This window comes from Polyodon spathula, chromosome 7, assembly GCF_017654505.1.
Source record: "Polyodon spathula isolate WHYD16114869_AA chromosome 7, ASM1765450v1, whole genome shotgun sequence".
In the NCBI taxonomy this organism is placed as follows: domain Eukaryota; kingdom Metazoa; phylum Chordata; class Actinopteri; order Acipenseriformes; family Polyodontidae; genus Polyodon; species Polyodon spathula.
This window is the reverse complement of record NC_054540.1, coordinates 33,273,742-33,299,584: the sequence shown is the minus strand read 5'-3', so window position 1 is coordinate 33,299,584 and position 25,843 is coordinate 33,273,742. Positions and strand designations below refer to the sequence as shown.

At 39.3% G+C, this 25,843-nt stretch overlaps 1 protein-coding gene across 8 annotated transcripts in view; it reads left to right on the top strand.

Moving 5' to 3' along the window:
- The window catches only part of LOC121318556 (epidermal growth factor receptor kinase substrate 8-like), a 97,961-nt gene that overhangs the window by 48,751 nt on the left and 23,367 nt on the right, over positions 1 to 25,843 (top strand). For 7 of the 8 annotated variants that reach the window (XM_041255347.1, XM_041255352.1, XM_041255345.1 and 4 more), the window contains 13 exons: positions 376 to 450; positions 1,173 to 1,249; positions 8,624 to 8,691; positions 9,030 to 9,191; positions 10,093 to 10,242; positions 13,475 to 13,557; positions 15,073 to 15,212; positions 17,428 to 17,501; positions 21,666 to 21,792; positions 23,328 to 23,416; positions 23,770 to 23,844; positions 23,942 to 24,090; positions 25,264 to 25,444. In XM_041255347.1, the coding sequence (XP_041111281.1) occupies positions 401 to 450; positions 1,173 to 1,249; positions 8,624 to 8,691; positions 9,030 to 9,191; positions 10,093 to 10,242; positions 13,475 to 13,557; positions 15,073 to 15,212; positions 17,428 to 17,501; positions 21,666 to 21,792; positions 23,328 to 23,416; positions 23,770 to 23,844; positions 23,942 to 24,090; positions 25,264 to 25,444 (1,425 nt within the window). In that variant the 5' untranslated portion in view covers positions 376 to 400. Of the gene's footprint in view, positions 1 to 375; positions 451 to 1,172; positions 1,250 to 7,294; positions 7,445 to 8,623; positions 8,692 to 9,029; positions 9,192 to 10,092; positions 10,243 to 13,474; positions 13,558 to 15,072; positions 15,213 to 17,427; positions 17,502 to 21,665; positions 21,793 to 23,327; positions 23,417 to 23,769; positions 23,845 to 23,941; positions 24,091 to 25,263; positions 25,445 to 25,843 lie in introns of those variants that run through there. The other variant, XM_041255351.1, reaches the window with a different exon arrangement.

The following is a 25,843-nucleotide window of genomic DNA, read 5'->3' as shown; positions in this document are numbered from 1 at the left end:
ACGAAGCATTCGAAACATGTAAACCACAACAGGTTCTATAGAAACAGATTAAGCACATTATCAGCTTTTTTTCAGTTTTTAAAAAAAAAAAAATAATTTAATTTAGATTTAATGATAATGTACTGTCTGTTTCTAAGTGTTGAGAGTGCACTTTTTCTCCTGCAGTTTGTATGACAGTCTGATACAGCAAAGAGTGCGTGAGAATGAAATACACACTCAGCTTGACTAAAGGGAGCCACATGCATGCAAAAGCTGCACACTGTGTGCCTGCACTGGTTTTGTATTTACAGCTATGGAGGGGGCTGTGTGTTACTGACTATTAAAATGGTTTTGTATTCATGTGTACCACTTACCTATACTTCTCTCTGTCTTCAGATTAGGATTGTAAGTGACGGTCACCATGAATGGATACGTTTCTTCAAATTACCCTGTCGGGGGGCTGGTGACCAAGTGAGTACATACTGAACAAATAATACACAACAAGAGCAAAATGGCATACTTCTCAAAGATTTTATTTAAATGTGAAACACATGAAAAGATCTATGTCTGTGGAGAAGCAGGCAGTGAAAAAAACATAAAGAAACACAATTCACAATATTGAAATGTTATTGAAAGAGAAGGAAAAGTGGAAATATAGGGAAAGCACTACATGGTTTTATTTTTCATGTAATGCATTGTAACAAAATTTGTCAAACTTTCAGGAACCAGAAGGTACACTCAATTCTGGCAGGCTCCACTATTATTTTTGGGGGGTTAAAATGAAGTATAAATGACCCACCCCAGTCTTTCTGCATCAGTAATAAATGTATACTATTTGACGTCCTGCTGCACTTGCTTGATAGATTGCTTGTTAAATTCGTTTGTAAAGAGAAATATCAAAACACATGTCACCTAACAGCTATAGGACACTTTGGAGACAATAGTCTTTCTTTGCATAGCACCCTCGACTCGGACAGGGTCAGGATTGATTTAAAGTTTAATTGACAGTTAAGCACTTCAACATTCCGGCGGGCATCTATACAAAATAGTAGCCCGCTAGTTCTGGAAGCTGATCTGCTGTTCGCACTCATTCATTTTCTAGTTTTAAATACAATTGCGAGTATCATCACCCCCCTAATAACAGCTGTCATAAAGAGGGAACTGAATCCATGTCTTTGCCCTTTGTCTTGCAGTGGAGTTGGTTCCCAGTCTCCTGAGCTCTCTGGAAAGGACACAGCCTCCTCTAAGAGCAGTGCAAAGGCCTTGTATGGTAGGTGTGAAGAGCACCAGAGCTGAGATAATAACAGCATGCTTACCTCATTTATATATTTCTGCAGGACTGTCACCAAGACATCTATTTACAAAGCAGTCCTGTCGTTGACTGGGGTACAGCAAACCCACCCATCCTGTTTCATGATGATATAAGGGTCTTCTTTTCTGATTTCAGGCAGTACATATTCAATTGTTGTGCATGTTGTTTTTACTAGGCTTTCACATTGAAAGCAGTTGTAGGTGTGTTATGGAAAGTCTTGTTCTTGATGTCATTTGTGAAGAATGATGCTCAGTTTTGCCTGTAATGGGTGTGTAAAAGGTGTCTGATTGTGCAAAATAGGATTAGTTTATGGGATGACTTGAAAGGATTAATATTCTTGAACTGAAACGCTTTCCACAAGAAAGTCCAAACAGTTTTACAACTTGTAACTGTAATATGCCTGTAGTGGGCTGTAATTCCAAGTGACATTGAATTTATACATCCCCTTAAAGTGCATCATCATTCTTAAAATCTATCATTGTCCTTTCATATGCATCACATTTTCCTATGAAAGATGCACATGTTATGGTGAACTTGGTTTTTTTAATGGTATTTGATTCACAGCAAAGCTCTTATTGCCCCTTTTTAAGATATTTCATTGCAAGTTCCGGCACCTTTACACTTCAAGAGGTCACATTAACCCTTTAAAGCACAAGGCACATGTGTGTCCCACAAAGAAAACCATGCGAAAAGCAGTGTACTATACGGAGGAGGAAAGCCAAAGTGCGGTGCTTCTGGGAGTTGGAGTTCTTTTAGTCTCGGAAGTCAGTTCAGTAACAAGTCACTGCTCTTCCAATGGCCCATGTGTTTTCAGTGTCCATCATGCGACCTTTTGAATTGGAACACCGAGCCGCGTAGGAAGTGCAGCAGGAACATACCTTCAAGCAGTGATCAGTACAGTTAGTTCATTGATAACTTGGAACAAATACCAGTAAAAAGATGAATAAATAAATAAAAGTACAAGTTTACCATAATTTGACTTGGTTAATTGAAATGCGACTGTATATGTTGTATTCAAACTGGATTTAAAATGGATGCCAAAGTAATTTTATTATTTAATAATAATAATAATAATAATAATAATAATAATAATAATAATAATAATAATAATAATAATAGTGTTGTTGTTAATAATAATAATAATAATAATAATAATAATAATAATAATAATAATAACAATATGTGTTCCAACATAATAAGTGTTCCAATTCAATTCAAAAAATAATAATAATCAGTTGCAGTCAATGTTTAATGAATGCAATCACAGTATATATTCAGCATCTTATTTTGCCAAATGAACGAGTCATGAAAAATAATCCCTTTTGATTCTAAAAAGAATCGGGGAAATCTGGACACAGACTGCAATAAGAGTCCATTACGATTTCTGAAGCAGTACTATCTGATATACGGGGGACTGGTCATTAAGGAGTGCAGATTCTACTGTTTTAACAGAATCATTTGAACCAATTGAGGTGGATAATTTAAGAGTGCAGACCTTTGGTGCGTTTTTATTAGTTAACGAATCATAAATCCTGGTAGAACTGACTGCTTTTGAGCTCCTTGACTAGGACTTGTTGAAGATGTTTGTTATCTCAGTCTAGCAGACCACACGCACAGTGTACATGAGTGTTCAGGTATGCAACTTCATCATCCTTGTTTCTTCATTTGAATCTACATGGCGTATTTCCTGAATGACAAGACGGCAGTGTTGTGAGATAACAAAGTATAGAAAACCTCCTTTCTTTCTTTATCTAGTGTCTGCCTTCATAGGTTGCGTTTTATTGTGAAGCCAGTCTTTACAAAGGATTTATGCTTCCCTAGAAATGCCAGGGCACAGGAAACTGTCTCCTACAGAAACAATTACTGTAGTTTCTTGTTGTATGCTGTAAATGAGAAGGCTCAATACAAGAAAAAAAAAAAGAAAACCTTGCTCACATCTCATTACACATCGCTACAAGAATAAAAAGCCTAACATTTTAACCCTGTCATGCCCATTTCTGTATCACATCTGGTACAGTGCTTGGCCACACCTATATTATTTTTTAAATCCAGCCCCACAAGCCAAATTTTTTCATATGCAGTGCATTGTGTTGCCAGACAGGAAAAATAAGTGGTTTGTTACAGAAATCTAGTTACATAATTAAAATAGCTTATTTTTTGGACATTACAGGGTTAAACTCTAGCCAGTGTTTAATCTGTAATCATTAGAAGAATAGATGACTTTTTCTTTTACTTTATTATTATGCTTTCATTCCATGACAAACCAGAATGAAACAAACTGGCACACAACCTCAGTCATCTGGAACGAGAAGAATACAGCACCAGAAATGAGCTTCACAAACAAGTGACAGCCTTGGAGCAGAGCTTGCTTAGCGGAATGTCATTTTTAATAATGGCACAAACTGTTAGGAGTGGGTGGATCAAGATTGAATAAAGCTTTCATTTGATGTGCACATTCTGTTTGACATTTCAAACGCTCAGAAAATCTGATCAAAGCAAGCAGTTTGTATATTTAGCCACCTTTTTACTGAAACATGGTACATTTTAATCAAATAATTGGTTCCTGCAGCTCTATGTCGTATACATATAAGTCTGGGAAAATCATGATACAATTATCTGCAAATTTCCGAAGGTAAACGAATATAACTTGGTCTGTGTTGTGGAAATGCAGGTAATCCTTCCTCTGTTGGTTCTGTTTATAAACCACAGAGCCGGCTTCCCAGTATATGCACTTCCACAACTTATATTAGTTCAGATACAAAACGTGGGGGCTGTGATGTGTATACATCCCTGCATTTCCATACATCAGCATGTTGAACTGAGATAGTAACATTTGATGCAAGATGACATTATAGCATAGGAAATTGATTTTTGATAGCTTTTCAGTTTTTTTTTTTTCCCCACTTCACCTCTTTTCTGAAGTAGCCCCATTGAATACAACCCCATGTGTGTGTATAGTGTGTAAGTGCACCCCCTGCAAGGAGGCGATTGCACCAATCCACAGTTATACCTCCTGTTACTTCCGTTAGAGTACCACCCCGTTACTCTTTCGTAGGGTGATGTGCTGGATTGATCAGTTTGTCGTGAACCCCAACGTTGCTGTGTGATTCAAGTCAAGGTGATTGCCATGCAGTGACCTGGATTATGAGGAGTTCACACGCACACACGCCTCTGTTCTGCTGAGTCCTTCATTATGAAAAGATGTTGAAATCCAATCTGTCTATTTTATTTCTTCTGTTTGGTATACTAATGATAATGATGCTAATAACGATCTAATTAACAGGCTCACGTGCTGCACGCTCAGTGATGACGTGTTCTATTTTTGTAGCAGGGAGGCTCTTGTGCTCGTCCTCCCTGCCTGACTGCATTGTTCCTCCGCTGATGGGTTTACGGTGTGTAGGAACCTTGCAGAAGAAGCTGGGCTGTGTCCTTGAGAGCCTGTAAAGCTCTGAGTGTTTGTATGTTATTTTTTTTCAACGCGATGCTTTGTTGACTTTCATTTTGTGGCTCAAACTTTTGAAAGGACTGTCGTATTAACTGTATACCGGACAGACGGGTTAGTAGTTGTTGTTTATTTTTTTCCACCAGTAAGCTATACGTGTGTATATGGAGTGCTGTGATTGGATATGATCATTTAAACATTACCACTTAACTATTCGTGTCTCCGCCTCAACAGCACACCCTACTGGTGACGCGTTACAAAATCTTATAGGCCTGTGTACCTCACTGTCAAGAACTGCATTTGACATTCCACACAACTCTCTTCAGTGGTTTCATTATTACAACCCTATATATTGCACTAACCAAGGGGTTCATGTACATGTTCTCACCCTCTATTCATCCAAAATTCTGCTGCTCGCCTTGTCTTTTCCTTTCCTCATTTCTCCCACGCTACACCACTCCTCTGTTCTCTGCACTGGCTCCCTATAGCTACTCTTGTACTCGCCTATTGCTATCTTGAAATTTCTGCTCCCTCCTATCTCCAATCATTTCTCCCTACACCCCCTCTCGCCCCCTCTGCTCCTCTGCCTTGGGCAGACTAGCTGTACCCCCACCTTCTGCTACCCCACGTCCATTGCCTGGTCCTTCTCCATCCTTGCCTCTCAGTGGTGGAATGACCTACCCACGGATATCAGGACTGCACAGTCCCTGACCACCTTCCGACATCTCCTCAAGAGAGCTGTTCAGACAGCCTGTAAACACTGTCGACTATACTGTACTATATGGCACTCAATTGTACCAGTACTTGTTCTTGAACGTAACTGCTCCATACCTTGCTGCATGCAACTACTGCTTCTAACTATAACTACTTAGCATATCTTGTATTTGATTTTACTGTTATAGATAACTCCAGGTTTTTTTTTTTTTTTTTTTTGGTAATTGCTCTTATTTGAAATGATTCTCATCCATTTGTCATACTTACTATGTGTTCTTACTGGACTTACTCATATTAGAAAATATTTACTATACGTTTTAAGTGCTCTTAGTCAAACTCGCTCTTACTTATAATTTACTTTATTCTTTATTTTGCTCTTACTTGAATTTGATCTTCTTGTACTTTCATAACTGCTCTTACCTGTATTGCGATATACTGTAATGTGATATTTTATAATGTGACAACTTGAAATGTGATATTTTATAATGTGATACTTTCTACTGTGATACTTTAACAATTGTAAGTCACCCTGGATAAGGGTGTCTGCTAATAATAAATAAATAATAATAATAATAATAAATAGGAACAACCACATTATCACTGCCCCCCTTAGAGTGCTAACCAAAGCTGGGAACATTTGTTTTAAATTTTAAAAAGTATATGCAGATGTTGCATGCTCTGCTCCAGGGTTGGAGTTCATGCCTGTGTTTTCAATTCAGTTTCCTGTTCCATTTTAAAATCCATTCCCAATTCCATTTCCAACAATAATTGTTGTGGTTGTTTTAACTGTTTTGTTAAATTTAATTGACTAACATTGACTTCAATTTAACTAATTTGTTGCCGCTGTGAGACGCTCATTTTACCAGAATGCTGCCAATTGCAATTCTGATCAATGATGTCTTGGAATTGATTTAAAAGGGAAAAGGAACTGGAATTGAACATTGACCCCAACCCCACTTTGCTCAAAGTTTAATAAAGTTTAATATCCTGCTCTTGGTTCATCAGACTTGCTCACATAGCCTACAAAAGTGTGTCCCTTTGACCAAATCATGGAAATTGACCATTACCATGGGAAGTAATGCGGCATCAAATCTTTACCCAAATGTTCACTGTGGCGCATCTAAAATATGTATATCCCTTTGAAAGTACACCGACTATAAGAAGCACCCCCCCACCCCCATGCACACTGCAGCACTGGGGTACTCGCCCCCTCTCCCCAGCCTCTTTGTTAACGTGCAGACATTGCCGTTTCTCAAAGGAGACTGTTCTGTACCCTGCTATGCCCATTGCCTCTCTTGTTTCCCTTCCTTCACTCAGGGATGGACGGGCTGTACTTCTTCAGATCATCATCCAAACATAAAAAGAAAGGTTAGAAAGGACCCCACAGTGGTTTGTTTGGTGATTTTTGTGGTGCCTGGTCTGGCTGTTCAAAAATGTCTTGCAAAACCAAAACTACAGTTTCAGTAATCCTTGTGACGCCCAGGCAGGAAATAAAACAGCCATCCTACTATGTATGAAGTACAGCTAAATATAATATCCATCATATCTTTAATCAGAGATTTTTCATGTACCAGATCTCTAACTTCTGTAAAGCAAGCAATGTGTGCAGGCGAGGTTAGCCATGAATTGCAAACAACATAATATCTATAGCAAATTATATAAGTGAAGTCTTTTAATGTCAGTTAAACTTCCATAGCAACTTGTTGTCCTGTGCCTGCGTTCACCATAAAACCAATTTCAGAAAAGAATGAATGTTTTTGGTTTTGCAGCATTAATAGATTGCCTTTTCGTTTGCTGTGTTGCTGCAGAAAAGAGCCCCGTTTCCAAGCATAGTGTTGTTACAAAGTTAAAATAGTCAGATGACATCAAAATGGTGATCTTTCTGCATGTGTGTTGCATCCAAGCACGCACAGTGAACAAGAGCACTTGTAACATTCAGTAACTGCTGAAGAAATCGATGACACATGAGTTGATTGCAGCAAGCAGCAGTGCTGGTGGTAAGTACTGGGAGCGTTGCAGCAAGTAGCAGTGCTGGTGGTCAGCTGCAAAAACAACCCATGTCATTTCAACAGCTAAACCAAGCAGGGTAGTGAGCCAATGAGAAGATGCACAATCTTTACCTTCACCAGCAGGGGTCACTGAAGGGTGACTAAAAATAAATACTCTGCTCTGTTAATGCAGCCATGACACTTATTTCCTTTTTTCCCTAGATTATCCCATTCAGATGTATTGAATTCAATTAGATTTGTATACGGTACATAGATTAGCAAATATATAAAAAGAGATTATGGAAAACAAAAATGAGATGCTTATATTGGACATAATGGGATGAGGCAGATAAAGCCAATTTAAAGAAAATAAGTAGAATTCAAGGCCTTTTTAAGAAGCGTTTCTCTGTAATATTAATCTGGATATTTCCCCTTTTTAATGAACACGAGATACTGAGCGGCTGTTCAAACGGTTTCTTCTTTAAAATAAATTTGACAGCGACTCAAATATCATGAGGAGGAAAATGACAATTTGGATGAGCAGATCCAGTCAGTACATTTGAAACCCTGTTTTGTGCACCTCATTAAAAAGTATGAACGTTAGCGTCATTTTTATTTGTGGGTCACACATGTTCCCTGTACTTTTAACTGTCAAATATGTCCCTTGTGCCTTCAAGGGTTAAAACAGGTCCCCAAAACACACACAGAGCCGCATACAGCTATTGCCAAAAGTTTAGCATCACCCTCTAGAATGAACTAATTTAGCTTCATACAGTTAAATACAACCTGCTGAATAATGTTACATTAACATATTGAATTACATACTGCTTTGCAGTATCGCATATACTTAACCAAAAACTGACAAATTTAAAAATATGACATTTTGAAATCTACCTTGAAATACTGTACTACTATGAAGGCTTCCGGTAGACTTATGCAATATATTTCTGTAGTTTCTTTGATTACATAATGTTAAATAAAGTATTTTAAATGAGGTTCATATAGTTTCATTTTAATTGTCTCAATCCTAAAATTCTAGGTGATGCAAAACTTTTGGCCATAGCTGTATGTGTTTTCAACTGCATTATTTAAAAACAGAAAACATGTTTTCCCTTGACAGTACAGCCAAGCAATTGTCCATGCTCTGCTGTCTTGATCTGGATCTCTCTCTCTCTCTGTTTTGCACAGAGCAAAGGAAGAACTATGCGAGGAACAGCCTTTCCAGCATGTCTGAGACTACACAGTACCGGGTTGAGGTAAGGATGCCCTCTTCAGTTCTGCAGCAGCATCATGACCACTATCAGTCAGGCTTGTTAATCTCCTTTACTTTTCCTAAGCATTTAAACTCCACATGCAGTATTATTCTCTATACTCTTATACTTTCAACTGTGCAAACACATAGGCTAACACCTATATTTCTCATTGCATAGCAGTTTTATCCATTCCTGGTTTAACAATATATACCTGAGCTTGTTGCCTATTCCCTGTGTCTAATCCAGCTCCTATTAAAAGCTGGAATGGGTGTAACTGCTATGCAACAGGAGTCTTGTTTCCCTTCCCTGGGTGACTGTATGTTCTTCTTGGCCGCGAGCAGCACCTGACCACCTTTGTGATGGACCGCAAGGAGGCCATGGTGACCATGGAGGACGGGCTCCGGAAGCTAAAGCTGCTGGACGCTAAGGGGAAGGTGTGGACCCAGGACATGCTGCTGCAGGTGGACGACAAGGCAGTCAGCCTTATCGATGTGGAGACCACGGTGAGCCCGCCTCCATTGAAGGATTCATATTCCAGGACATCTTGTCCTGTGTATAGGTGTCGTCCCGTGCATTGGACACGAGACAATTCCTGAGTTAAAAAAACAAAACAAAGTTATCTTTTAATATAAGTTCTTGAGTACAATCTTCTATTTTCATTCTATATAATGTATAAGGTTTTTCCTATTATAACAGAAATTAACTCGCACAGTTTGAGCAGATTTTCAGTCCTCTCGTTCAAACTGCACAACATGCATAACAATGAGACACCCTACACGCTGGTAATAAGGTTCCCATTGCATAGCAGTTTGATCCACTCCTGGCTTCACTATGTGTTTTCGTTAGACACATCTGAGCTTGTTACCTACATACACACTGAGTCTTATTTCTACACCTCTGCTACATTTTCTCTGCTACTTTTTTAACCACACATACAGAACAAATCTGAACAAGGTTTAGGTTTAATGGCTAGATTCTCAAAATCATTAGAGCTTTTCATTCGGGAAGGAAAAGCATAGCCAGAAATAAACAACTCTGGCTTTTAATGTTGGGGTTTGTGAGTCATCCTAAATTGTTTGTCACTATTTTTAGAATTGTAATGGGTGTTTTTATCCTTGGTACATAAAGTTGTGCTAATGGCAATATTGATTAAATAGCTTTGTGACCTACAGAAAGACTGTCTGGGAGACATCAGACAGTAATTCTGGCGCTCAGTGTGTACTCAGTTTACTCAGTACAAGCAGGGAAGATATGAGATTTTAAAAAAAGGAAGTCTGTGGTATAATAGTTTTCCAATTGAGTAAAATAAAATTTGATGAATTCTTTTACTGTCTTTTTTAAAAACATGTTTTTTTTAAAACTGTAGTACCGTGATGCTGATGGCACTGTGGTGGTGTTTTTCAGAATGAGCTGGAGCATTTTCCCCTGAGCACAATCCAGCACTGCCAGTCTGTGATGAATGCCTGCAGCTACGACTCCATCTTAGCGCTGGTGTGTAAAGAACCGGGCCAGGCCAAGCCAGACCTGCACCTCTTCCAGTGCGACGAGATCAAGGTGGGTTGCACCCACAGTCTACGAAACAAGTGCAGCCGCCTTCCATAGTTTACCCACCCGTACCTTCTATTTTATCAGAGTGATGACCTTGTTGACAGTCCAGTTCATTTATGTCCCCCAACATTAATATTAGAACCAGGCTCACAAACCCCGCCCCCCTCCATAAACCTCTGAATTAAGCAAGTATTCCTGCAACTGTCTGCAGCAGTGAGGGCTCAACGGTGAAGACACTGAAAAAGACATTTAGTCATTGAATCTAATACATTTCTGTTAGTATTCTAATTTTGTGTTTTATTAGCTATGGATAATTAGATAATAAGTATTTGAAATGTTTAAAGCACAACAGGCTCTGTATAAAAAAGTTAAGTGTGTTATATCAGGTTTTCGTCTGCTTTTTATTTAGTTTTAGTAACTTACAACTAGGGGTCTACCTAATTCATGATTTCGCCAATGCATACAGGACTATTACAGTGTGAAAAGAAAAGAAACCTAATTTAAGTGAACTACTGCACACCGCAAGAGATGCAAATTACATGCCCTAATTCTGTAGATAGGCTTTTTCCCCAAAGAAACTACATGCAGTATATTTGCACATCTTATAATGTGACTTTGGAGAAAATACAATCGATCACTATTTAGCTTCAGAATAAAAAAACGAAAGGTTACTACAGAGGCTGCTGAACAGAAGGTAAAACATATAACAGCTTTCAGAAAACAAATTTGAAAGTCAGTGCAGAGAAAAGTTTTCCTGTCCGTTGTATCCAAGTTAAATCAGTACTACAGGCACGATCTAGCACAGCCACCTCACTTCAAACAACCTGCTGCTTACTTTTTAAATGCAGTTGGAATTTTAGACCCGAATAGGCATGTTTTCTTTCTTTTGACTCAGTACTAATAAAATAAATTCCTGGATGGGACAAAAAACATGACAACGAACATGCTGCATATATGGCCTTTATTAAGATGCCCTTGGGTAACCAAGTTTTGGGACTGTTTCTAAACGATTTCTGCATCTGTGTAACTTAGTGATGCGTTGCACTTCCAACCAATTCAGTGGATGCAGAATGTGCAGCCTCAGTGTATGGGCAAGTCTTCGCTGAATGAAGGCAGCACCTGCTGGGGGGATGTTTCTTGCTTGCCTTTAATAAATGATAGCACTCCATTTTAGAACCGGTAAGGCTATTACAGTGCTCTGAAATAGTATCTACTTAGGTTTATTTAATGTTTCAGCAGGTCTGCGAAATCCTAATTTTATTCCATAACCTACCTGATTTTAATTAGACTCTTACTTATAAAGTATGTTTCTAAGTGTTTGGTGGCTGCCTCTAATCCAAGCTGAGTGAACTTTCTCTTGGACTCTTTACATGCTTGATACTGCAAAGGAAGTGTGAGACATGCATGCTCACTTCTAAATTTACATTAACTTCATTAAGTGCAGCTCAGAAATAATATGAAAGCCATGCAAGTCACTGCACCTTTAAAATATGGTGCTGTGGTGTGTTTGAGTGTGTGGGTATTAGTCAAAGTCCACCAAGCTTAAACCATAGCATGCATTGTTTAGGATTAACTAGTAGAGATGCCTGCTGCTACAAAAACAGGAGTTCCTCATTCAGTGAACTGGAAAGCTGGAGATTGCGTGCACGTCACATGCTCGGTTATCGGCTCCTTGGTAAATGTTTGCTTAATGTCAGGTATCTGGGATGTGGCACTGGTTTTTCAAAAACACTGATTTCGCTGGAAAGAAACCTTTGGAACTTTTTTTTAAAACACATTTTAAGTAACTATATTGGATAGATAAGCAGAGATGTAGTAAAATATATCTCATGTCAGTATTAGCTAATCAATTATGGGAATGCGGAAGCAAGTACATTGTGTAAAATCGTCCGACGTATAGCTTGACCAGGTAAATGTCTTGAAGGCATTTAGATCAGGAATTTCAAGAACCAGGGCACATAACTCGCAATCTATGGACATGTTTAGAGTTTCTTTATTAATATAAAAGGCCTGGACTCCTATTGTATAGCAGTTTCACCCATTCCAGGTTTTACTACAAGCTTGATTTGCCCCAATGCGTAGGTAACAAGCTCAGGTGTGTCTTAAAACTCATAGTAAAACCTAGGAAAGGATCGATGCAATGGGAGTCTTATTCCCATTCCTGTAAAATATTGCTAAAGTGTTATTTTGTTTACTTTTTTTATTTTTTTAAAAAAAACTTACAAGCTTCAGCCATTGCTTTTCTATTTTTGGTTCCATCTGCCATGGGCCAAGATAAACACAATCTTTGACATCAATCTGGTTTCTTTCCATTGACAGCGCTGGGAGACATTTATTCAGTCTCACACTATTTGAAAAAATTAAGTCAGTATTTTTTAAGTGTGATTTGTTACTAAATCAAGTTGATATTCATAAATCTTCTGCATGCATGTTTCAAAGAAGCCAACATCCAGAACAGTTTTGTGCATATCAAAGTGTATTTATTCATAAAAATGAAATGAAATAACTCGCGATCAGCACCGGTGTCTGCAGCTCCTCTCTCTCTTGACAGGATTTAATTCTGCATTTGACCGTTTCACACACTCTACAACTTGGCCTGATTTTATATTAAATCCCACTGGGAAAGAAATGAATTCTTTCTCATGTGACACTGAGCGCAAACTCAAAGCATGACTTGTAAGATTGCAATCCACTTTTTATTCCAGTCGCTCATGTCTTCTTTTGTACTCTTTTATGACTTTCTTGTCTGTTTACACTTACCAAGAGTATATCTCAAACAAACACATTTTTATATATATATATATATATCAAACAAACACATTATATATATATATATATATATATATATATATATATATATATATATATATATATATATATATATAGATACATAAAAAAAGAGAAACATCATCTGTAATTGACCAACCCAGGACTGGAAGACGCACAAAGCTGTGTAACAAGGATGAGCAATATTTGAAGATAATATCCTTAAGGAATAGAAAGAAGACAAGCATTGAATTGACAACAGAACTGGCAGAAGGCACAGGTGTCGTTATCCATCAAATCAACGATATCCAAGGGTTTTTGGCTTGTTTTTGTCCACGCAGTGATGCCTATATGTGCCTGTATTCACCTAGAAGTGTATCCTAGTCTGTAGGTGGAGGTTTTTTAAAAATGTGACTCTGTACAGCAATTAAAAAGAAAACTTAATACAATAATGAAGTGTTGTTCCCTGCAGGCGAACCTGATCCACTCGGATATTGAAAGCGCAATCAGTGACAACAAAGGTGGGAAGCAGAAGAAAAGGTCAGACACACTCAGGTACTGCTTGCTCTTGTTTGTTACTATATGTGAACAGACCCAGTGCACCTAGGATTATCAAAGCCTGCTTCGTAAAAAAAATCCTTAGGGAGGGAAACATAAATACTACCCTTGAGCTTTGAATAGGGTTTAAACACAGCCCAATTAATTATATCTAGAGCTTCTGATTTTTGGTTTTAACCGATAAAACACCCCCAATACAAAAATAATTAAATCAGTGGATAGCTAATAAACACTGTAGAAATGGTTAATCTACTCATGTTGACTTTACCCTTTTCACATAAAAAAATAAATAAATAAAACCTACTACAAAAATAATAAATACATTTCCCTGTGCTGCTGGGCAATGTCCCGCCTTCCTGACTTGTATCTTATCATTGATTAGTTCTGAATACTTTAAACCACCCCCCCCCCCCCCACCCCCCAACTACTGAGTGACAGCACATTCCTACATTTCTGTTGAAGACTCCGCTTGCAAAGTTTAAAATGAGATTACAATCAGGATGGAGGCTTGTTAGCGGGATTTAAAGCTGTATTACAGCTAAGGTACAGAGGATTTAACACAGAATTGTGGCGAAATTTACAAAAATGTCTACACCAAAAACCTCAGAATGTGCCCGTGCCCGTGACCATAGAGATTTCATGGAAGACAGCAAGGGAAAGAAGGTACAACTTAAGTGTGTTAGTATACATGTTTCACTCAAAAAAAATGGAAAGTAACCAGAAACACTAATTTCATACAGTATATCAAAAACAAAAGCCCTGAAAAAAAAAGATTTACAAAAAACTCGAAAATAGCTCAAAATAAGCACCTAAAAATACAATTAATAAAACCCGAAAAACAGAAGCCCTATTTATATCACAGCGGGTGTTCAAAACTCTTTGACCCTTGAACCCTGCTCCCAGACCCCTCTCCATTAACTGGCATACTGGGTAATTATGGTACAAACTACATATGTTGTACATTAAACACAAGCAACAGCTTCTTTTTTTCCTCCATCTGGCAATATTTATGTAAAAAAATGTTTTTTATAATGATTCCTGACTGCAGATTAAAAATCAGAAGTACAAAATACAAAGCTGAGAATCCAAATGTTTGTTAACAAAAGAAGGGTGTGTGTCCCTGTTTTGCAATGTGAAAGGTGCTGTGAATGAAACAGCTCCCCCTATGAGTCGCATCGGGAGTTGCGAATGTCAAGTTCAGTGCATTCTAAATTCCAATATTCGCTCCCTCTCACGCTGTCCTTGGCATGTTCTCCAGTGCTGTAGTTTAGTCTCCTGGTGATATTACGCCCACATACTGTATAACTATAACCACCAATAATAACATAAGATCATAAAGGAAGTAACTTTTTTTTAAATAGTGAGCTGTCAGAGTTAAGTCAGGGATGGAAATAAGACTACGAGCTTGATTAGCCACTGTGTACGTAATAGGCTCAGGCCTAAATGCTAAATCCACTTTTCCAAGATGGCACTGCAGTCTATCTTCAACACTCCCCTGTTTTTCCTCCCCAGGATGATTTTGAAGAACGACAGTGCAATCCCTCCGCCCCCCTCTGCCCCGGCACCGGTCCCCCCTGCCACTGTTACTCAGGTGGATGTGAAGAGCAGGGTGGCAGCCTGGTCAGCCTGGGCAGCTGCTGAGAACCAAGACTGTGAGTGAAGTGCACAACATACTAACTACCCAGACACTTTCATATACACTGCAGACTGCAACCAACCAACCAACTAACCAGACACTTCACACACTGCTGAGCAACAAACAAACCAGACACTTCACACACACACACACACACACACACACACACACACACACACACTGCAGAGCAAAGCAACCAACTAGACACTTCACACACACACACTGCCAAGACAATTCACACACACACACACACACTCACAACCAATCAGACACTTCACATGCTGCAGAGCAAACCAACCAACAAACCAGACACTTCACACACAGCAAAGCAACCAAACCAACCAGACACTACACATACACACGCACACATACAGTACTGTGCAAAAGTTTTAGGCAGGTGTGAAAAATGCTGTAAAGTAAGAATGCTTTCAAAAATAGACATGTTAATAGATTATATTTATCAATTAAATACAAAGTGAGTGAACAGAAGAAAAATCTACATCAAATCCATATTTGGTGTGACCACCATTTGCCTTCAAAACAGCATCAATTCTTCTAGGTACACTTGCACACAGTTTTTGAAGGAACTCGGCAGGTAGGTTGGCCCAAAAATCTTGGAGAACTAACCACAGTTCTTCTGTGGATTTAGGCAGCCTCAGTTGCTTCTCTCTCTTCATGTAATCCCAGACAGACTCGATGATATTGAGATCAGGGCTCTGTGGGGGCCATACCCTCACTTCCAGGACTCCTTGTTCTTCTTTACGCTAAAGATAGTTCTTAATGACTTTCACTGTATGTTTGGGGTCGTTGTCACGCTGCAGAATAAATTTGGGGCCAATCAGATGCCTCCCTGATGGTATTGCATGATGGATAAGTATCTGCCTGTACTTCTCAGCATTGAGGAGACCATTAATTCTGACCAAATCCCCAACTCCATTTGCAGAAATGCAGCCCCAAATTTGCAAGGAACCTCCACCATGCTTCACTGTTGCCTGCAGACACTCATTCGTGTACCGCTCTCCAGCCCTTTGGCGAACAAACTGCCTTGTGCTACAGCCAAATATTCCTGTGTTTTCATGCATAGTTGAGTCGCTTGGCCTTGTTTCCACGTCGGAGGTATGGCTTTTTGGCCGCAAGTCTTACATGAAGGCCACTTCTGACCAGACTTCTCTGGACAGTAGATGGGTGTACCAGGGTCCCACTGTTTTCTGCCAGTTCTGAGCTGATGGCATTGCTGGACATCTTCCAATTGCGAAGGGAAGTAAGCATGATGTGTCTTTCATCTGCTGCATTAAGTTTCCTTGGCTGACCACTGCGTCTACGGTCCTCAACGTTGCCCATTTCTTTGTGCTTCTTCAAAAGAGCTTGGACAGCACATCTGGAAACCCCTGTCTGCCTTGAAATTTCTGCCTGGGAGAGACCTTGCTGATGCAGTATAACTACCTTGTATCTTGTTGCTGTCCTCAGTCTTGCCATGGTGTATGACTTTAGACAGTAAACTGTCTTCAGCAATCTCACCTTGTTAGCTGAGTTTAGCTGTTCCTCACCCAGTTTTATTCCTCCTACACAGCTGTTTCTGTTTCAATTAATGATTGTGTTTCAACCTACATATTGAATTGATGATCATTAGCACCTGTTTGGTATAATTGTTTAATCATACACCTGATTATGCCTACAAAATCCCTGACTTTGTGCAAGTGTACCTAGAAGAATTGATGCTGTTTTGAAAGCAAACGGTGGTCACACAAAGTATGGATTTGATTTAGATTTTTCTTCTGTTCATTCACTTTGCATTTAGTTAATTGATAAATATAATCTATTAACATGTCTATTTTTGAAAGCATTCTTACTTTACAGCATTTTTTCACACCTGCCTAAAACTTTTGCACAATACTGTATATATATATAATTTCAGTAGTGTTATGTGTCCTATGCATGAGGTGGCACCTATACACATGATAGGATGTCCTAGAATATTAATTCTTCAAAGTTGATGAGTTGATTTCTCATTTGTAATTTATAGTGTAAAGTATATGTAAGATATAACACAAGAGCTGCCCCAGATGGCATCTTCAACTGTATGTCAGTGATTGAATGCAGAGTTACCTCATATCATGGTGTCCTAAGAGGCTGAATGATCTGTGTTTCATTACCTCATATCATGGTGTTCTAAGAGGCTGAATGATTGTTAGATCTGTTTCCACCCCCTCTCGTCCACATCTCTCTCACAGGTGATAAGCAGAAGATGTTTCCAGAGTATGAGGAGACCCTGGAGATGATGGGAGCGCGCGTGGTCCGCGATGTGGTACGAGACTGTGTGTAACAGAGCAGGATCTGGGCACAAACCAGCGACCCCACACACTGCAAGCAAGCTTCTTAACCTCTTTGCAAAAGAGCCAGGCTCATCTGCATTCGTGCTTATAGAGCAGGGGGCAGAATTGGTATAAACTGCAGTGTATCACACAGCACTGCCCGCTACATGCCCACAGCTTCTTTACATTGTAGAGTCAAGGACTGTAGAAATCAGTGTGCTTTACTGCAGGGGTTCCCTAACTTTCTTGGCTCAAGGCCCCTGTAACAGGGGGTCTTAGTACCTGCTACTTTTGTTGTGGGTGTCCGCTGAATGGGAGAGAGACAAAGAGGGATTCAGTTGACAGCGCCACTCAGGAGTCCAGGTTTTATTTCAAATAAACAAAGTTGCAGTGACAGGTGGCTGCCACTAGGTTACCAGCAATGATTGCCCTAGTGCAGGAGGACATACACAGACAGATTGTAATTAAAATAAAACTGTTGTGGGATCTAAATCTCCTAAATTATTCCATACACAATTCACTCACCCTGGTTCTCCACAAAGTAGTGAGGCTGCACGCTTGCTGGAACTAGAACAAAAGAACTGGCTTTCCAGCTCCTTTTTTATAAGAACATAAGAACATAAGAAAGTTTACAAACGAGAGGAGGCCATTCGGCCCATCTTGCTCGTTTGGTTGTTAGTAGCTTATTGATCCCAAAATCTCATCAAGCAGCTTCTTGAAGGATCCCAGGGTGTCAGCTTCAACAACATTACTGGGGAGTTTATTCCAGACCCTCACAGTTCTCTGTGTAAAAAAGTGTCTCCTATTTTCTGTTCTGAATGCCCCTTTTTCTAAACTCCATTTGTGATCCCTGGTCCTTGTTTCCTTGTGACCCCTGGTCCCCCATACCATGTGGCTGGGTTTAATTGATCTTCAGTTAAGCCCCAGCCACATTCCGCACATGAATTTGGCAGAGTTGGATTTAACCCCATCCTTACTAAACTTCAATTCGAAAGTTTCAACTTTATTTAGAACTACAAAAACCTGCCATATCTAGTACACACATGTGTTCAATAATTTATTTAAACTATACACATAAACAGTACATTATTTACACGTGCAGGGCTTTTGCCCAGCCACAGCCCCCCTGTGACATTATTCATCCTGACTGAGGACCCCCACCCCAAGTTTAGATTGTGATCCCTTTAGTGAGAGAGGTTGTCATTTTGTACTGGTAGAAGTGCCGCTTTCATTGTGTTCAGTATCATTTCTCAGCCTTTGAGAAACCGCTCATAATCACTGCACTCCATTGTACACACTGTGTCTGACTGCAAACACAACATAAACCTGCCTGGAAAGGTAAGCTGGAGCTTTATGGCTGATTTTATTTATGTTTGGGGGGGGGGGGGGGGGGGATATACCAAGAACTTCTACAGACCAAAACATACAATGACATTTCTTTTTTAAATTTTTTTGACTGCAAATGTAACCTAACCCCTGCTCTACCAGACTTATTTTCTGTAAGATTGCTGACAATATAACCGCTTTATTTTATTCTGTAAATGTTCTCACTAAACTCAAATTGAAATGGTTTATCTAGTAAAATAACAAGTTCAACATTCAAAGGAAGCTCTGTAATACCAGACACATGAAAACCATCATCATTTTGAAACTCATTGAAAGTGTGCTGAATGGAAGAAGGGCTGACTCTTTGTAGTTGGCATTTTCTTTGAGATTAAATTAACACGCATTTGAATCAATGTTAATGCTAATAGTACGTTTTTGTTGTGTAGTTCTCTGAGCACAGTACACAGAGGAAGACACTAGCCTAAAAGACTGACCGCTTTACTTAGTTTAGTATAAGCTTTGCCTTAGAATTCTGATTTGGTGTTTTAACTGTTGTGATTTTTTTTTTTTTATCTCATAAAGAAACGTTTTTGTATGATGATCTTGTTAAGTGATATTTTGATGTGTCATAATTTGGAAGAAGTTGAACTCAGGTGAATTCCTGTTTCAGCTGAACCCCCTTCACTGAGAGGGAAGCAGATTCTCACAGCATCCTGTAAACAGCTGCTCCATATATACTACTATGGCCAAATATTTAGCATCACCTAGAATTTTAGGATTGGGACGTTAATTTAAAAAAAAAAAAAAAAAAAAAAAGATGAACATTATTTTTTTTATTTAACATCATGTTATAAAAGGGACAAAATGATATTACAAAAGTCTAATAGTAGTACAGTATTTCATGTTAGATTTTGAAATGTCACATTTTTACATTTTTGTCAGTTTTCCGTTATGTATGGAAAACTACAAATTGCCACGTAATTCATTATTCATTAATGTCACATTATTGAGCAGGTTTCATTCGACTTTATGAAGCTAAATTAGTTAATTCTATAGGGGGATGGAAGACTTCTGGCCATATCTGTACACTGGGTGAGAGCCCCATTCAAACCTGTGGAATGATGTGGTAGCAGGAGATCTTTTAAGTCTCTGTCCTTGTGATTGAATTACTGAATGAGATTCTTTTGCATGAGAAAGTCCATTTGATCATTTGATGCATTGCGACCTAGATCCGTGTGTGTGTGTGTGTGTATGTATATATATATACACACACACACACATAAAGTATTCAGACCCCTGACCAATTCTCTCATATTACTGAATTACAAGTGGTACATTGAAATTTCGTTCTGTTCGATATTTTATTTTAAAACACAAACTCAAAATCAATTATTGTAAGGTGACATTGGATTTATGTTGGGAAATATTTTTAAGAAAAATAAAAAACTGAAATATCTTGCTTGCATAAGTATTCAACCCCCACACATTAATATTTGGTAGAGCCACCTTTTGCTGCAATAACAGCTTTAAGTCTTTTGGGGTAAGTATGTACCAGCTTTGCACACAGTGTCGGAGTGATTTTGGCCCATTCTTCTTGGCAGATTTGCTCCAGGTTGTTCAGGTTGGTTGGACGACGCTTGTGGACCGCAATTTTCAAATAGTGCCACAGATTCTCAATGGGATTGAGATCAGGACTGTGACTGGGCCACTGTAGGACATTCATTTTTTGTTCTTGAGCCACTCCAATGTTGCTTCACTGCTGGTGTGTCTTGAGGCATGGGCAGTGTTAGGTTTGCGCCACACATAGTGCTTTGAGTTTTGGCCAAAAAGCTCTATCTTGGTCTCATCTCACCACAAAACCTTTTCCCACATCGCAGCTGGGTCACTCTCATGCTTTCTGGCAAACTCCAGACGTGCTTTCAGATGGTACTTTTTGAGTAACTGCTTCTTTCTTGCCACCCTCCCATACAGGCCAGTGTTATGCAGAGCTCTTGATATGGTTGACTGGTGCACCATTACTCCACTCCCAACCACTGAACTCTGTAGCTCCTTCAAAGTGATTGTTGGCCTCTCTGTGGCTTCTCTCACAAGTCTCCTTCTTGTTTGAGCGCTGAGTTTTGAGGGATGGCCTTTTCTTGGCAGTGCCTGGGTGGTGTGATGCAGCTTCCACTTCCTGATTTATTGATCCAACTGTGCTCACTGGGATATCCAAACACTTGGATATTATTTTGTACCCTTCCCCTAATCTATGCATTTGTATTACTTTATCTCTAACTTCTGTAGAATGCTCTTTGGTCTTCATTTTCCTTCAGATTCACAGTCTTACCAATGATCCTTCAACAGTGGAGTTTTTATCCAGAAAATGTGACAGCAACTTTAATGGTTCACAGGTGGAGGCCAATGGTAAGGTAATTGTGTCCTCGTTAGGGCAATTTCTTTCATCGGTGCAAACTGGGAGCTTCCACAGCACAGGGGTTGAATACTTATGCAAGCAAGATATTTCAGTTTTTTATTTTTCTTTAAAATATTTCCCAACATAAAACCAATGTCACCTTACAATAATTGATTCTGAGTTTCAGTGTTTAAAAATAAAATATCAAACAGAACGAAATTTCAATGTACCATTTGTAATTCAGTAATATGAGAGAATTGGTCAGGGGTCTGAATACTTTTGCAAGGCACTGTGTATGTATATATGTGTGTGTGTGTGTATATATATATATATATATATATATATATATATATATATATATATATATATATATATATATATATATATATATATATATATATATAATAATATACACACACATTTTTTTTTTTTTTTGCAGCAAATTCTAAACCATCTTTTGGACGACATTGAGTATTTCGTCACCAAACTTCAGAAATCAGCTGAAGCCTTTTCTGAACTGTCAAAGAGGAAGAAATCCAAGAAAAGTAAAAAGAAGGCACCGGGAGGTAAGATGTGTGCCCTTAATAAACTGGGAGCAATCTGTGTGCGTTTTAGGATTGGCTAAACCAGATTGGTGTTTGTTTAGATTACAAAAATTACAAAATGTGCTGTCTGTAATGCAGAGGACCTTGAAGCAATTGCTTTTCAAACTGTTTGCTAGAATGTCCACTATATTTAAAACCTGACATTGGGTTTGTTCCTACCTACTTCTAAACCAGTATGTATTTACACTGGAAACGCACAGGTCTTTGAGTAGTGCTTTAAATACAAGCGTGCAAACACATTGATGTTGTGTTTAAACATGACACCTGTCTGATGAGCATCAGCATACTGAAGCTTGTCTTTGAATGTCACGGCTGCTGTTCAGCCAGCTGTTTAGTTTTAGTAAAAGTTTTAGTCTTACAGTTTTTGCTCAAGAGACAACTTCCCAACATTTAATATGTTTGACAAAGGCAAGTTTGAAAACAAACAGTGGCGGTACTTCTAGGCTTTTGATGCCATGGTAACTCACATTTCTATTTAAATCCATTGATATGTTTGTGATGTCATTTACTACATAGTCATTGATGTAACAATGTACTATTCTGTTCTATTGAAACCTTCAGGCATCCAGGCACTAAGCATTTTCATTTATTCTTCTGTATTGTACATGATCTAATTTATAATTCTAAAAGGACACATTTTTAGGCCATTAATATTGTTCTTTTTTTTTTAATAGTGCTGAATTATTGGTTTGTTTACTTTTTCATTTCTTATGTTTGAGAGGTGATTCTGGATTCGGTACCTGTCTCTCCTGCATATAGTTTTGCATGATGGGTTTCTTATGACTGAGTATTTATTTTCTCTTTGTGATTTCACTTATACTTTACATGATTTCCATTACGTGAGAGTAGATGTTGAACTTCATGCTGATTTGAACTCGGCTCTCGCTCTTGCGTGTATACACAGTGCTCACCCTTTGTAGCACATCTCGTTATAGTGTGGAATCGGTTATAACATGGTAGGATAGTGGCTCCCATTTGCTCCATAATCCATTACAGTAGTCCTTTTGGACTTGTCGTAAGGCAGAACACAAATAGCACGGTCTTGTAACTATGGGTCTTCACTATAGCATTATAAAAGGGTGAGCACTGTATTTGTTTGATTGGTGATTCTGTTTTTATTATTTTATATATATATATATATATATATATATATATATATTATATATATATATATATATATATATATATATATAAAGCTCTAAGAATTCCTTACTATCTTTATCACTCTGTTAACTAAAAAGGATGGTCTGACTTGAACTCCTCAGTGTCTCCTTGTCCGTTTACAGCATTCACTTATTTACACATTATAACAAGAGAAACTTTATGAGCATCTTGTGCTTGTTTTAATGGTCATGTAACCTTCAGACTGTGTTCCCCCTGACTCTGCTACTATAAAATAAATATAACTTGAAGGCTTGTGATTCTCCTCTAGAGAACTGCTTCAAACCAGGTTCCTGCAGAACTGAAATAACTGCTGCTCTGTTTGTGCCCACTAGAGGGAGTCCTGACTCTTCGGGCGAAGCCACCGACTCAAGAACAGTTTGTCGACTGTTTACAGAAGTTTAAGCATGCCTTCAACGTGCTGGTATGTCTGCAGAGTGATGCTACGTGTTTGAGTTGGAAAAGTGTGTTCAATGTCTCTTTATGACTCCTGTGGACATTTTTGAATTCAGATGGTAAAAATCTTACAATTGAGAATGGAATCTTTGCATTCCTGTGTTGACATTTAAAATGAGCCCCCAGTAGAATTGATTCAGGTGTTACACATTGTATATCATAATATGTATCTTTACAGTTAACCAAATGACCGTGTCACGAATTGATATATAATAGACCATAATTTTGTTGACTAAACACCCATGTTGACACCCAAAGTATGTTTCACGTGCTTAGACTTCATTCATTTGCCCTCTTAGTAACACGGCTTCTCTCCTGCAGGGCAAGTTACAATCCCACATTGAGAACCCAAGTGCCACCGATCTGATCCACTTCCTGTTCACACCTCTCAACATGGTGAGCACCAGCACAGCCCCGAGGACTTGCACACACACAGTGTTGAAGTGCCCAGTCCTGCTAGAACAGTTGTGACGTGTTTGCTTCCTTCTCTCAGGTGATCCAGACCACAGGGGGGGTAGAACTGGCCAGCAGCATCCTCAGTCCCTTGCTAACGAGAGACTCTGTTGACTTCCTGCACTCCTGCCTCACTCCAGTGGAAAGGCAGTTGTGGGTGTCTCTCGGCGATGCCTGGACCAAACCAAGGTGAACAGACTGGACACCACTTCGCACTGGAGCAGGGCTGTTCAGTTCATTTCGTCTTACACGACAAGATATATAATTTCAATAGGGCTACAGGCTCAGCTTCAGTTTTATACTATTCCAGCCCTGTATGGCTCCCCAGTGTGGATTCTTGTGTGGTATTCTGTTCAGGGCTTCTAACGAATTTGATAAAAAGTGCAAGGATAGTCTTTGGTAGAATCAAGTGCAGTCAAAATGCAAAGAAATGCGTCTCTTTAAACATACCTCATGTTTCAGGGCTAGAAATAAGTCTCCTATTGTACAGCAGTTTCACCCATTCCAGGTTTTACTGTGAGCTTGAATAGCCAGTGTGTACAAGCTCAGGTGTAAAACCAGGAATCCATCAAACTGTTATGCAACGGGGGTGTTATTTCCATCCCTGTGTTTTAATGAGCACAAACATACTGAAGCCATGTCTTCGGTGCAGTTAGGTCAGACCTCTTTCTTTTTTTATAATGTCTTTGCATCCACTGTCACTCGCTTTAAGTGAACTCTCAAGACCCACCTGTTCTCTCTTGCTTTCCATGCTCTTTAAGCCTGAAATCTGCTATTAGCTACTGCTACTATTTCACGCATTATGTTACTATCATGTATTATGCACTTTCCACTGTATTTAATGTACTATTTAATGTATTATGCTACTATCATATATTATTTCCCCCTGTGTTTAATGTATTATGCATTGGTTTTACTGCATCTTGTAAAGCGCTTGGTGATGGTGGTCACTATGAAAGGTGCTATATAGAATAAAGATTAATTGATTGCTCTTTTAACCAAATAGTTTGGGCAGCTATGTTTGGTATTCAATCAATCAACCTTTATTTTATAGCACCTTCATAGTGGACCACCATCACAAAGCACTTTACAAATTTCAGTAACAAGAAAATCCATAATATTTTTAAATTCAAATATTCAGTTATTTACTGGTACACACAACATGAGGGCGTTCCATAATGCCTGTCTTTTAACCAGAGGCATGCTCTAGTCCTTAGTGTGGGGTTCGAGTGTCATGTGTTTAAATTGTGAGCTGCTGCTGCGTATTTAATGGCAATGCAATGGATCTCTGAGACATGAAACTGAGGTTACAATCCACCACCTTGTCCCGATTACTGCGTCCCGTTTCTCTCCCTGGCGCAGGAGTGACTGGCCCAAGGACCAATACATCCCCACCTATGTGCCTCGGTTCCGCAACGGCTGGGAGCCACCCCTGCTGAGCTTCATGGGGAGCCAGCGGGAGCAAGACCTCCACCAGCTGGCAGAGTCTGTGAGCCAGGCTGCTGAGCACCGCAGAGAGGAGCATCGCAGGCTGTCCCTCGAGGTGTGGGCGGAGTCTACTGTACCAGCTTTCACTGTGTGGGAGCGGCATCTACTGTATCAGCTTTCGCTGTGTGGGGGCGGAGTCTACTGTACCAGCTTTCACTGTGTGGGGGCGGAGTCTACTGTACCAGCTTTCACTTTGTGCGGGGGCGGAGTCTACTGTACCAGCTTTCGCTGTGTGGGAGCGGAGTCTACTGTACCAGCTTTCACTGTGTGGGGGCGGAGTCTACTGTACCAGCTTTTGCTGTGTGGGGGCGGAGTCTACTGTACCAGCTTTTGCTGTGCGGGGGCGGAGTCTACTTTACCAGCTTTCGCTGTGCGGGGGCGGAGTCTACTGTACCAGCTTTTACTGTGTGCAGGGGCGGAGTCTATACCAGCTTTACTATCTGTGTGGGTGCAA